The sequence below is a fragment of the Pongo abelii genome, chromosome 9 (genome assembly GCF_028885655.2).
Source record: "Pongo abelii isolate AG06213 chromosome 9, NHGRI_mPonAbe1-v2.0_pri, whole genome shotgun sequence".
In the NCBI taxonomy this organism is placed as follows: domain Eukaryota; kingdom Metazoa; phylum Chordata; class Mammalia; order Primates; family Hominidae; genus Pongo; species Pongo abelii.
Window position 1 is genome coordinate 19,120,451 of NC_071994.2, and position 13,821 is coordinate 19,134,271.

Consider the following 13,821-nt stretch of genomic DNA (forward strand, 5'->3'; position numbering starts at 1 on the left):
TCTCTACCAAACCCATTTACCAAAGGAACACACAACTCTGACCCATAGCTTGTTCACTAGGCTGGTCGCCCTGAAGTTTCCAGAAAAGCAGCTACTTAAAGGCAGGCCTCCAAAGCTTTCAGTCAGCCCACTTCCCTTCCTGAAGCGCCTCTCGAGAATTTGCTTCTTCCTGCTTACCTGCTGCAGGAATGTTTTCCAGCTACACATAGAGACACCGACAATGCATAACTGGGGACTCTATACTGGTTTTTTTACTGTCTCTGGAAACAGAATCTACCTCCATCCCCCACCAGGCATCTTCCGCCATTCCATTCCCTGGAACAGCGACTTCCGGTGTTTTCTGGCAACAGCTGAACCCATGATAAGAAATTCATTTTATATGCAATTTAGTATACACACACACACACCACACACACGTGCGCACATATATAACTGAAATGGACAATACTCACCAGCAAATTCTGGTATTTTTACAATACTTACCAGCAAACTCTGATATTCTACCATTTTTTTAATGCAGGTCATAACTCACTAAATTGATTTTACATCCCAGTTTCAAATACACCGCCTTACAGTATGCAAGTCTATGATTTGGTTTTCCAAACTTCACTTTAAGTGTGTATTTTCTGGAACATACTAGATTGGAACCATATACAAATACTAATATTCACAGGACCAAAAACAGTAACTTTATATGGTTCAACCTAATAATTATGTGTGAACCAAACTGGAGGACTCCACTGATTCGCCTCTTATAAGCTAACTCTGAGTAATTCTTAAAAGTGGCCTATACTTGGGTGCGGTGACTCACGCCTGTAATCCCAGCACTTTGGGAGGCCAAGGCAGGCAGATCACAAGGTCAGGAGTTCCAGACCAGCCTGGCCAACATGGTGAAACCCTGTCACTACTAGAAATACAAAAATTAGCCAGGCATGGTGGACGGGCTCCTGTAATGCCAGCTACTCAGGAGGCTGAGGCACAAGAATCGCTTGAACCCAGAAGGCGGAGGTTACAGTGAGCTGAGATCGCACCACTGCACTCCAACCTGGGTGACAGGGCGAGACTATGTCTTAACAAAAAAAAAAAAAAAAAAAAAAAAGAGGTGGCCTATACTATGAACGTACACTATTATTATTGTGCAAAAGACAGATGACACCTGAATTGGACAAGTCAATTACAGCCACTCGGAGTCATACCTTTTTAAATGGGAATAACAATGACAAACTCAAGGACCCTGTGAGGATTGAACAAGCTCATATATGTGAAAGGGCCTTGTAAACTACAGTATAAGGTTAAAATATTTAATTTTTGAATTGTAAATTATGCCAGTGTCTCAGCAAAATAAGATAATAAAATAGCAGCCAATATCTGTTGAGGGTTTTTTTCATGCTAAGCATTTGTCATGCAGATCCATTTAATCCTCCACAGCAACCCTATAAAGTAGGTATTCTTGCTGTCCCCATTATACAGATGAGGACAGAAGAGACTGCAAGCATTAGGATTGGCCCAAGGTCACACAGGTAGGAGGTGGAGAAGTTGGGTCTGACTCCAAAGCCCATGCACTAAGCACTGGCCAGCAATTTCCCTTCACACCCAGAACAATCTCCCCATAGTTCTCTACGTCCTGGCCACAGGAACAAGACCACGAGCATGGTGTGCTCTCATTGAGACAGGAAAACTTCCCCATGACACAATGACATGAAAATGCGCTGGCCCCTCAGCCAGCAGCAGGAAATGCACAATCACCTTGCTGCCGTGGGAACAGGTGGCAAGTCAGCACAGACTCTCAGCCTCCCATCTCCCGCAATTACAGCCAAGGATTATGTCTTTAAACTTTCCCATTGGTGGCTTAAAATAACTCTTCTTGACCCCCACAGAAAATGTACCGAAAGACAGGAGGCAGCCACAGCCAGAGCTAGCCAGGTCACAAGATAAAGAGAAATGCTCAAACCAATACAAAGAGAGCCCTATGTTTTGTTTTGTTTTTTTTAAGGGACACAGTTAATATCCCCTCCTTTGGGGCTAGGAATAGACACTGGCCATTCTTCAGTCACACTTGGTGGTCACTTAATTTATTTAACTATGCACGTTTGTCAAAAAGGAAATATTTAAATTGTGCTATCAGGGAAGTTCCACTGCTTCATATTATACATTTTAATACATTTGCATGTGTCTGTGTGTGTATATATAATACACACAATCCATTGTGGATTTAATCTCAAATCCAATATAAGAGGTTTCATGGGGCCAGGCGCGGTGGCTCACGCCTGTAATCCCAACACTTTTGGCCGGGCGCGGTGGTTCATGCCTGTAATCCCAGCACTTTGGGAGGCCGAGGCGGGCAGATCATGAGGTCAGGAGATCGAGACCATCCTGGCTAACACAGTGAAACCCCGTCTCTACCAAAAATACAAAAAAATTAGCCGGGCATAGTGGCGGGCACCTGTAGTCCCAGCCAGGCTGAGGCAGGAGAATGGCGTGAACCCGGGAAGCGGAGCTTGCAGTGAGCCGAGATTGCAACACTGCACTCCAGCCTGGGTGACTGGGCAAGACTCCATCTACAAAAAAAAAAAAAAAAAATCCCAACACTTTGGGAGGCCAAGGCAGGCAGATCACTTGAGGTCAGGAGTTCAAGACCAGCCTGGCCAACATGATGAAACCCTGTCTCTACTAAAACTATAAAAATTAGCCAGGCATGGTGGCGCATGCTTGTAATCCCAGGCTGAGGCAGAAGAATCGCTTGAACCTCAGAGGCAAAGTTGCAGTGAACCAAGATCATACCACTGCAATCCAGCCTGGGTGACAGAGCAAGACTCCATCTCAAAAAAAAGAAAAAAAGAGGTTTCATGACATAATTTTGAAAATTCATAATTATTGATAATTATGATATTATGGTCTTTGCTCTAACTCTTCAGTAAATGGAATACCTCTCTCTTCTGATACACAAGTATCTATATTCACCTTTTTTTGTCACTTTAAAGGTAACATTATATATACATTGTTCTCTACATAGCCTTTTAATTTATTTAGATATCTCGGAGAGTATTTACCACCTGCACCTATAGCTGTAACTCATTCTTATAAAAGACTGGCTAGTTTTTTGTTTGTTTGTTTGTTTGTTTTTTGAGATGGAGTCTCAGTCTGTCGCCCAGGCTGGAGTGCAGTGGCACGATCAAAAATACTCTTCTGATGTAACTCTTCAATAAATGGAATACCTCGTGGTATTTTATAAAATGCTGTGTTTATGTTTCCATAGCCATTTACAAGGAATTTTAGCATAATATGATCACACTTACCTTCTCCAACTACCCTGTGTCAGAGGTACTCCTATTATTAGCATTTTTGGAATATGAACAGCAAGGATCAGAAAGGTCAAGACACCTGCCCAAGATCACACAGCTAACGAGGTGGTAGAGCCAAGACTCCAACCAAGGAGTCTTGTTCCAAATTCTATGCTCTCTTCACCACCCTAGGGTCTTATTTATCTCTGAGTTCCTAAGGAACAAGGGCTACATCTAAAATAATTGGCGATGGGGGGGGAATGTGTTTGCAATACAAATGACAATCAAAGGACTAATTTCCAAAGAGCTTATACAAATTGATAACAAAGATTATATCTATATCTATCTATAGATACAGATTTTTTTTTTTTTTTTAATGAACAGGGAGTTAACCAAAAAACAAAAAATGGGGCCAGGCACAGTGGCTCACACCTGTAATCTCAGCACTTTGGGAGGCCAAGGCAGGTGGGTCACCTGAGATCAGGAGTTCAAGACCAGCCTGGCCAACATGGTTCCTAAGGAACAAGTCCCATCTCTACTAAAAATACAAAAAATTAGCTGGGCATGGTGGCATACACCTGTAATCCCAGCTACTCAGAAGGCTGAGGCAGGAGAATCACTTGAACCTGGGAGGTGGAGGTTGCTGTGAACCAAGATCACGCCATTGCACTCCAGCCTGGACAATAAGAGCAAAACTCCGTCTCAAAAAAAAAAAAGAAAACAAAAAAAGAAGAAGAAGCAGAGGCAAATGACCAAAAAACTCAACTAACTCAAAATTAAAGATATAAATAAAAATAACAAGATAAGGCCAGGCGCGGTGGCTCACACCTGTAATCCTAGCATTTTGGGAGGCCGAGGCGGGCAGATCACAAGGTCAGGAGATCGAGACCATACTGGCTAACACAGTGAAACCTCATCTCTACTAAAAATACAAAAAATTAGCTGGGCTTGGTGGCGGGCGCCTGTAGTCCCAGCTACTCCGGAGGCTGAGGCAGGAGAATGGCGTGAACCTGGAAGGCAGAGCTTGCAGTGAGTCGAGCGCCACTGCACTCCAGCCTGGGCAACAGAGCGAGACTCCATCTCAAAAAAAAAAAAAAAAAAAAAGACACAATTTTTCACCTTTCAGACTAGCACACATGTAAAAATTTTCATTTCAGATGAGACGGTATGGAGAAACAGACACTCTCCAAACCTATGGATACAGGTACAAACTGAGGTGACACTTCTGGAGGACAACCTGACAACAGCAATCACACTTTTAAATGCATGCATCTTCCAATCCAGTAATCCTGAAACTAGAAATTTACTCTACAGATACACTTGTGAAGGTTACAAGAAATATCCACCAGAGGCATTACGAAGTATGATTTGTGACAGGACAGGGAGGTGTACTAAAATAACTAAAGTATCCATTGATAGAAGAATGGTCAAATAAATTGTAGTAAATCCACACATCAAAACACTAGTCATGGTCAGGCATGGTGGCTCACACCTGTAATCCCAGCACTTTGGGAGGCCGAGGTGGGTGGATCACCTGAGGTCAGGAGTTTGAGACCAACCTGGCCAACATGGTGAAACCCCATCTCCACCAAAAATACAAAAATTAGCCAGGTGTGGTGACACGTACCTGTAATCCAAGCTACTCAGGAGGCTGAGGCAGGAGAATTCCTTGAACCCGAGAGACAGAGGTTGCAGTGAGCCAAGATCGTGCCACTGCACTCCAGCCTGGGAGACAGAGTGAGACTCCATCTCAAAAAAAAAAAAAAAAAAAAAAAAAACTAGCCAGTCATTTATAAGAATAAGTTATAGCTATAGGTGCAGGCGGGAAATACTCTCCAAGATACCCAAATAAATTAAAAGGCCACATAGAGAACAATGTATATATAATGTTACCTTTAAAGTAACAAAAAAAGGTGAACATAGATACTTGTGTATATCACCTAAAAATTTTCTTATTTTTTTTTCCTGGAAAGAAACCAAGGATACACCACAGTGGTTCTCTTTGAAGAGGACTGGTAATTTTCTAACCTTATACAATTTTAGATCGGAGGTTTTTTTAACCTGGGCTTCATGGACTGTTTTAAAGAGTCTATGAGGCCGGGCACAGTGGTTCACACCTGTAATCCTAGTACATTAGGAGGCCAAGGTGAATGGATTGCTTGACCTCAGGAGTTGGAGACCAGCCTGTGCAACATGGTGAAACCCCATCTCTACAAAAAATACAAAAATTAGCCGGGCATGGTGGCTCACGCCTGTAGTCCCAGCTACTTGGAGGGCTGAGGTGGGAGGATCACTTGAGCCCAGGAGGCAGAGGCTGCAGTGAGCCGAGATCCAAGATCATGCCACTGCACTCCACGCTGGGGTACAAACTGAGACCGTGTCTCAAAAAAACAACAATAAAATTAAAAATGAAAAAAAACCTTCTGAAATTGGATACTATATTGTAAATATGTGCATTCCCTTTTACATACTCTCTATACTCTCTAGGGGTCTTGTATCTCTTCTTTTCCCCCCCAAGAAAGATTCAGAACCACTGTGTTATAGGCTCCATGTTGATGTGAAGTTTCAATACTCACTCACTCATTTACTCAGAAACCATGAGATAACACTGGGCTACGCCCTGGCACAGGCTCCCAGAAAAATATCACCCAACTCCTGCCCTGGAGACGCAGATCGTTTGTAACACAATAACGACATTGTCCGCCCAAGTTTCAGAAATGGCAACAGGGGACAGCTTCCCTCTAACAGGAAGAAGGAAAAGTGGAACTGAAAATTATTTGCATGTTTAAAATTAGAACTTCTGTGGGAGCTGACACTGCCTCGTTTTCAAAATGCCCCCCATCTGCTTACCACCACCCCTTATCCTAGCATTTACATGCCAGGGAAATACTGAGACAATAGGATGACAGCTGTCACTAATAAGGAAGTAATAACAAACTTCCTACGGCCCCTGTCCTCCGAGGGGGCACCAGTAAAGCCACTGGAAAACCAGCCATACAAGGTGGTAAAAAAACTGCTCTGGGCTTCTCTGGTCTGAGATATTCACCACTTTCAGGGATCTCCACTTAGGGACTGGCTGTCCCTCGTTATCACCATTCCTTCTCTGGCAAGTGGCAGCCCTTTCTCTGAAGCGGGCAGCAGGGATGTCATTCACAGTCACATCTTACATCACAACTGTGACTGGTTGGTCGGTGCGATCTGAGTCTTGCCCAGTGGCCAGTAAGAGCCATGAAGACAGGCTCCTGTTCCCCACCACGGCCTCTGCTCACTGCCTGTCCCCCAGACTTAAGCAACTGATCATCTTTACAATTTGGTCATAACCACATCATACTCACATAATTATTTACCCAATGTTTTCTTTAGACCAACTTTTTATGATATTTAAACAAATTTATTTATCATGATACCACATTTCACCTCATTCGACCTATAAAATCATGGACTTTTAGGAGGTCTTTCTTTACTAAGACCCCCTAAAATAAATTATTTTTTATTTTTTTTCTTTTTGAGACAGGGTCTCACTCTGTTGCCTGGGTTGGAGTGCAGTGGTGCTATCAGGGTTCACTGCAGCTTCAACCTCCCAGGGCTCAAGCCATCCTCCCAACTCAGCCTCTCAAGTAGCTGGGACCACAGGTCCATACCACCATGCCCAGCTAATTTTTTGTATAGACAAGGTCTTACTTTGTCATCCAGGCTGGTCTCAAACTCCTGGGCTCACCTGATCCTCCCACCTCTGCCTTCCAAAGTGCTGAGATTAAAGGAATGAGTCACCCTGCCCAGCCAATAATTCTTAACATTAGGGGAAAACAAAGTAATGTGACTGAGCTCAGTTCATCTTGCACACACCCAGGGTTATTCCATACCACTCTGTGGAAAACACTTCATAAATATTTGTCATATGGGCCAGGGGTGGTGGCTCAGACTGTAATCCCAGCACTTTGGGAGGCCAAGGCGGGTGGATCATCTGAGGCCAGGAGTTAAAGACCAGCCTGGCCAACGTGGTGAAACCCCGTCTCAACTAAAATACAAAAATTAGCCAGACATGATGGAGCGTGCCTGTAGTCCCAGCTACTCAGGAGGCTAAGGCAGTAGAATTGCTTGAACCCGGGAGGCAGAGGTTGCAGTAAGCGGAGATCGCGCCACTGCACTCCAGCCTGAGCAACAGAGTGAGACTCCGCCTTAAAAAAAGAAAAAATTGTCATATGATCTAATGATCTGGGGCCTCATTTCTTCTCTCCAAGTAACAGCAGCAGCCACAACTAGCAGTTGGGCCTTGCTTTAGGTGTTACGCAGCAATTCCTCTTCTAACTTATTTGATCCTCTCAACCACCCAGTGAAGCAGGAAGTATTAGTCCCATTTTCCAGATAAGGAAATGAGAAGTCACAGAGGTTAAGTGACTTGCTGAGTTTATGCAGCTAAGTGGCAGAGCAAAGACCCAAACCCAGGTCTTTCCATCCCAGACCCCAATCTATCTCCACAAAGGCAGACTTGCCTTGTAAACTGAGGCCCCAAAGAAATATAAGCAGGAAAGAGGGCACCTGGGTTCTCTGTGTTACAAATGAAGCAGATCATACAGGGTTTAAGACACAAAGAACCCAAAATACAGGTAGCATGTCCCTGCAGTCCTGGCTACTTGGGAGCATGAGGACGGATGTCAACTGGACCCAGGAGTTCGAGTCCAGCCTGGGCAACACAGCAAGACTGTCTAAAAAATGTCTGGGCCAGGTGCGGTGGCTCAGGCCTGTAATCCCAGCACTTTGGGAAGCCGAGGTGGGTGGATCACCTGAGGTCGGGAGTTCAAGACCAGCCTGGTCAATATGGCGAAACCTCATCTCTACTAAAAATACAAAAATTAGCTGCGCATGGTGGCGCACGTCTGTAATCCCAGCTACTCAGCAGGCTGAGGCAGGAGAATCACTTGAACCCAGGAGGTAGAGGTTGCAGTGAGCCAAGATCGTGCCACAGCACTCCAGAAGGGCAACAGAGTGAGACTTCGTCTCAATGAATAAATAAATAAATATATAAATAAATAAATAAATAAATAAATAAATGTCTGCCACCTCCTCTCTTAGCTGCACACAGAAAACCTTCTCCATGACTTTTTACAGCACAGGACGGTAAATTGGGGCAGTGGAGACATCAGCCCTGGCTCCGCCACGTAGTAGTTACGAATCTATAGTAAATTATTTTTCTTTTTTTTTATTTCTCTGTGAAGATTCCAGAAGTATACAGTTAAGTTCTGAACCTCAGTTTTCTCTCAGATAAAATAAAAACATGTCTGGGTGCAGTGGCTCATGCCTGTAATCCCAACACTTTGGGAAGCCGAGGTGGGCAGATCACTTGAGCCCAGGAGTTCAAGACCAGACTGGGCAACATAGCGAGACACCATCTCTATTAAAAAAAAAAAAAAATTAGCCAGGAATGGTAGCACATGCCTTTAGTCCCAGCTACTTGAGAGGCTAAAACGAGAGGAGCCCTTGAGCCCAGGAGGTTGAGATTGCAGTGAATTACGTTTGTACCACTGCACTCCAGCCTGGGTGACAAAGCAAGACCCTGTCTCTTAAAAACAAAAACAGGCCGGGCACGGTGGCTCACACCTGTAATCTCAACACTTTGGGAGGCCGAGGTGGGCAGATCATGAGGTCAGGAGATCAAGACCATCCTGGCCAACATGCTGAAACCCTGTCTCTAATAAAAATCCAAAAATTAACTGGGCGTGGCGGCACGTGCCTGTAATCCCAGGTACTTGGGAGGCTGAGGCAGGAGAATCCCTGGAACCCAAGAGGCGGAGGCTGCAGTGAACCAAGATCACATCACCGTACTCCAGCCTGGCAACAGAGCTAGACTTCATCTCAAAAAAAAAAAAAAAAAAGGCCGGGCACAGTGGCTCACGCCTGTAATCCCTGCACTTTGTGAGGCCAAGGCAGGCAGATCACCTATGGTCAGAAGTTCAAGACCAGTCTGGCCAACATGGTGAAACCCCATCTCTACTAAAAATACAAAAAGTAGCCAGGTATGGTGGTGCACACCTGTAATCCCAGCTACTCGGGAGGCTGAGGTAAGAGAATCACTTGAACCCAGGAGGTAGAGGTTGCGGTGAGCCAAGATTGCGCCATTGCACTCCAGCCTGGGTGATAGAGTGGGACTCCCTCTCAAAAAAACAAACAAACAAACAAACAAGAACAGCACCTACCTCTTGGTATTTCTGAAATGGCCAAATGAGATAATGCATTAAAACCCTTAGCACACAGTGCCTGTCATGCATAATGTTACCTATTAATTATAATATCATCAGTGGCATTATATTAGAAGGGAAACACACAGAAAATTGCCTCTTATCCTGCACTCAAAATAATTCCCCAGCCCAAGAAGTGAATGAACTGAGAAGTAATTACTGATGATCCTCTGGCTACACCCAGGCCTACGGTCGTTCAGCCACTCTGCCTCAGCCCCAACCTCAAGCAAAAATTACTTTTAGGAGCTAAATAACCCCTTTGCTGACCAAAATTGCTCATTTGGAAGCCAGGATCCTCTCTGCTTAGGAAAGCTTGGGTATTCCATGGTTATCTTTATCGTGGGGCCAAACTTGAAGTCAGCTCAAAGTCACAGTCTAACCATAAACCAATTTGCTGTTTTCGTAAACTGTCTGCAAACAAAACATAATCATTTGGTTTTCCCGTTGTCCTGAAGCAAAACAAAAATATTTAAAGTCACTCATATGAGAATCTAACAAGCAGTTTAAAGAGGAGTCAAAATATACTTTGTACTCTGGATGGAACAGGTAAGGAATCAGGCTTAAGGATTAGCCATGAGAGATAATAAACCCAGTTATTATTCACCAGGAAACAAGAAAGTGAAGATAAAACAAAACCAAAACACTACATGACCAATAAAACAGCTATCAGTCACCAGCTTCTTTTTTCATTTATTCTTTTAAAATCAGCCCACATCAAGCTGATTTCTTAAAGAATCTGTCAGGATTAAATTTCTCAAGAGAAGGAGGCAGGAGGAAAACTGCTGTCACATTGCCTAAAACATACACACAAACCAAAACTACTGTGCAAAACTGCTATGAGAATGGGAGGAGTCAGACACTGCAACTAGCAAAGTCCTCATGTTGGAATCATCTCTGACCGTCCTTCCTGTCTTAGAAAAGGGGAATGAGATGCCAGTTCAAAAATTGCTTTTCTGGGCCTACTAAGCACTGAGCCTTCCGGCATCTCAGCTTTCCAGCTTCCACACCTGCCCTTATTAATGTCCAAACAGAGCTGTGTCTTTTCCATGACTTGTCCATTTGTTTAACCTGGTATAGTTGATTCCATTTTATAACACACACATGAGCACATACACACACAATCGAGGCCTCAAAAAACCAGTCAGCTCTTAGGAAGGTAGTCACATACTCGTTTCCTAAACAAGCTTCAGAAATATCTCAAATTGATTCGACTTTGAAAAATTCCATTCACACCCACCGTTTTGAGAAGACACAGTGATACGTCCCTATCATTAAAAGTAAGATCAAAGTGAAAACACGGGAAAAAAAAAAATAGCACTTTGAAAATACCAGGCCCAGGCAGGTGACCCAGGTTCTTCTCTAATACCTTGCTGGGTGACCTCAGCCTGCGCCCTGTCTTCTCTGGACCTCAATATCCTCATCTAGGAGCTCTGAAGGGTTTCAGCTGTCTTGAAAGTCTGGTCCAGCTCAAAAATGCACTGATTCCCTGAAATATCCATTATCAAAATGAACTGCTGAATGTGGATTTTGAAGATGCTTCTTCTGAGAGCCTTTTAGATTTCCTATTTCATAATGTGTCCAAAAAAAAAAAAAAAAAAAGAAATAAGAGAGTCCTTTTGAGGTTCTACAGAACAAACCATACAGGAAGGAAATATCTAAATACAGGACAAGTGTAGAGTGGCAATATGCTAATGAAATACAAGGAAGGATTGAGCAAGCAATAAATTTACCCAAGAAACTTTTTGCTGATTGAAAACACAGCTAGCAACTACTATGGCTGGAGCAAAAAAAAATAAATATCATATATATATATAATTTAAAATTTTTTTGCTGAAGCAAAAAACTAAATTACATATATTATATATTTAAAAATAAATGAAGCTTTAAGTTTGGGGGTTTTCTGTTTTTCGTTTTTTGTGGTTTTTTAGCATAAACTTTTGATACAAGAAATCTTCAAATACAACGCTTTTTTAACTTCAGACACTGCTTCCCTGAATTCCTTACATGGACAGGGAGAAGACAGCCCCCACAGGCACTGTACCTTAATAATGAGAATCCCATCTGGAAACCCTTAATATTTACAAAGCTCTTTTAGACATTGGCCAGTGGAAGCCCCTCAAACAATTCCATTGGGCAGGGGGTGCTATACTCATTCTACAGATGCGGTTAACTGAGGGTAGAGGAGCCTGAAGAGCAAGTCCAGCCCTGTGGCCTGGCCCTGGAGCCAGTCTCCTGACATCTACTCCAAGGTTCTCTGCAGGAGGTCACATTGCCTTCCGGCCCCCAGGAGAACCTGTGCAGAACCTGATGGGGAAACTGCGAGGAGAGACCCTTGGGTGCCGAGGGTCACGCAGCCCCTTTCTCCTACAGCCTGCTGGGCGGCATTACTGCCCCAGGATGATGCTTCTGCTCTCTCCTGTATTCGCGCTGGAGAAGTTTTCCCTGAAACCAGGTTCCATCCCCAGCCAATAACTCATTTCCTCAGAGATGGTGTCTGTATAAAACAAGCAAGATGGTCATTTGCAGAAACGCACAGCAAGGCAGCCCTAGACCGCTTTCCCTGAGGGTTCAAACCCCAACAGGCTCCAGAGGCTGAGAGGACGCGCCCGCTGGCTCAGCTCCCATGGCACGGGCTGGGTGCTCCGCTCTTTCACTTCTCTCCCTCAGTTCCCCATCTGTGAAATGGGAATGCCCCTCAGTTGCCCTGCCTCACCCCCTATGGAAATGCCAGGAAGGGGAAAGGTCGGTCACCAAAACGCCAGGGACAGCATTATCTGAAAAGTGAAGCAAGAAAAGAGGGTGAGGGTGGGGTGGGGTGGGGTGGGGTGGGGTGGGGTGGGGAGGGGGAGCCGGTGCCCACAAAGCACGAATTAAATACCCATGAAATCAAGCACGACGCCAAGAGGGCCGGCTGCCTTGAGAAAAGCCAGCGTGCGTCCACCTTTTCCCCGGCCTGGGAACTTTCCCCAGAAACAGCGCCCTCGGCCCGGAGTCCCGCGCCTCGCCCAGGGCCCCACTGCCCAGCGCCCGGCCCTGCTCTGTCGCCCCCGCCGCCCCTCGGGCCCCTGCAGGCCGGGTCGGAGGTCTGTCGGCAAAGGCTCGGCCAGGCCGCCCGGCTCTGCGTCCCCAGACCTCCGCAAACACGCCCCCTCCGGCCGCCTCCGGCTGGCAAGCCGGGCCCGTGCCCGCCAGATGTGCCCAGAGCCGGGAAAAGCCGGGCCAGGGACGGCCTGGAGCCCGCGCGGAGGCTTTCTCCGGGAGGCTCGGGCACCGCGGAACCCGGATCCCGCCTCTCTCCCGCTGATCCTGGGCAGCCGGAAAAGGGATCGATCGCCGGCGTGCGAGGCCAGCCGGGGTCCCCGCAAGTCGCCTTCCGGGGATCCGAGGATCCGGACCCCCGCCCCCTTCCCCGGAACCCCCCAGTGGGGTACGCTCGGGCAGGTGCAGTCAATGCCAGTCCCGCCCCAGCCTCCTGACCCCCGCCCGAGCCCTCCCGGCGCTTACCTGGCCCAGGCTCAGCAGCAGCAGCAGCAGCGGCAGCGTCCAGCGCAGCCCGGGCGAGCGCGGAGGCAGCCGCGCCTCCCGCGCCGCCGGCTTCATGCCCCGCGCGCCCTGGAACGTGCCCGGGACGCGCGAATCGGGCCCCGCCGTGCGCCCGAGCCCGGGCACCGTCGTCGCCGCCTCCTGCCGCCTCCTTCGCCTCCTCCTCCGCCCGCCGATCCGCCTCGTCCCCGCTCCGCCCGCCCCGGGCTTCCCCGGGGACATGGCAGCGGCGGCGGCGGCCGCGGCCACACGCCGGAGCCTAGCGCGGCTGCCGTGGGGGGGCCGCGTCCCTGAGCGCGCAGGGGCTTCGCGGGGCGGAGCGAGCGGCGCCCACCCCCAGCGCGCGGCTCCCCGGTCCCGGCTCCCGCGGCTGCTCCCGCTGCCTCCTCCGCGCGTCATGCGGCTGGGGCTGCAGGGAGCCGCGGCGAGCGCTCGGCCCCCTCCCTTCCCCTCCCCCTCTGAATATTCATCGCTTCCTCCCGCCCCGGCCGGCCCGGCGGCTGCGGAGCTCCGCAGCCCCTCGCCACCTCCCGCCGCTGCCCCCGCCCCCTCCGAGCCGGCCGCGGCTCCCCTCCCGCGGGCAGAGGAAGCGCCCCCGCCTCGCCCGCCCCTCCGCCCAGCCCTCCCACATTCCTGGGACTTGGAGCCCGGGACGAGGCTCCGTGGCTCTAGCGCCTCGAGCCGGCACCCCTCAGGACGGGCTCCCCAGCCTCACACCAGGTCCACGGCGCCGGGTTCGGGTGGGCAGAGGTTGACCGAGA

At 47.6% G+C, this 13,821-nt stretch overlaps 1 protein-coding gene across 2 annotated transcripts in view; it reads right to left on the reverse strand.

Annotated features, from left to right (window-relative positions):
* The window catches only part of PTPRJ (protein tyrosine phosphatase receptor type J), a 190,323-nt gene extending 176,927 nt beyond the window's left edge, over nucleotides 1–13,396 (reverse strand). The window contains exon 1 of one of the 2 annotated variants that reach the window (XM_054525741.2): nucleotides 13,022–13,391. In XM_054525741.2, the coding sequence (XP_054381716.1) occupies nucleotides 13,022–13,282 (261 nt within the window). In that variant the 5' untranslated portion in view covers nucleotides 13,283–13,391. Of the gene's footprint in view, nucleotides 1–13,021 lie in introns of both variants that reach the window. The other variant, XM_054525740.2, reaches the window with a different exon arrangement.
* Between the last annotated feature and the right edge of the window lie 425 nt (nucleotides 13,397–13,821).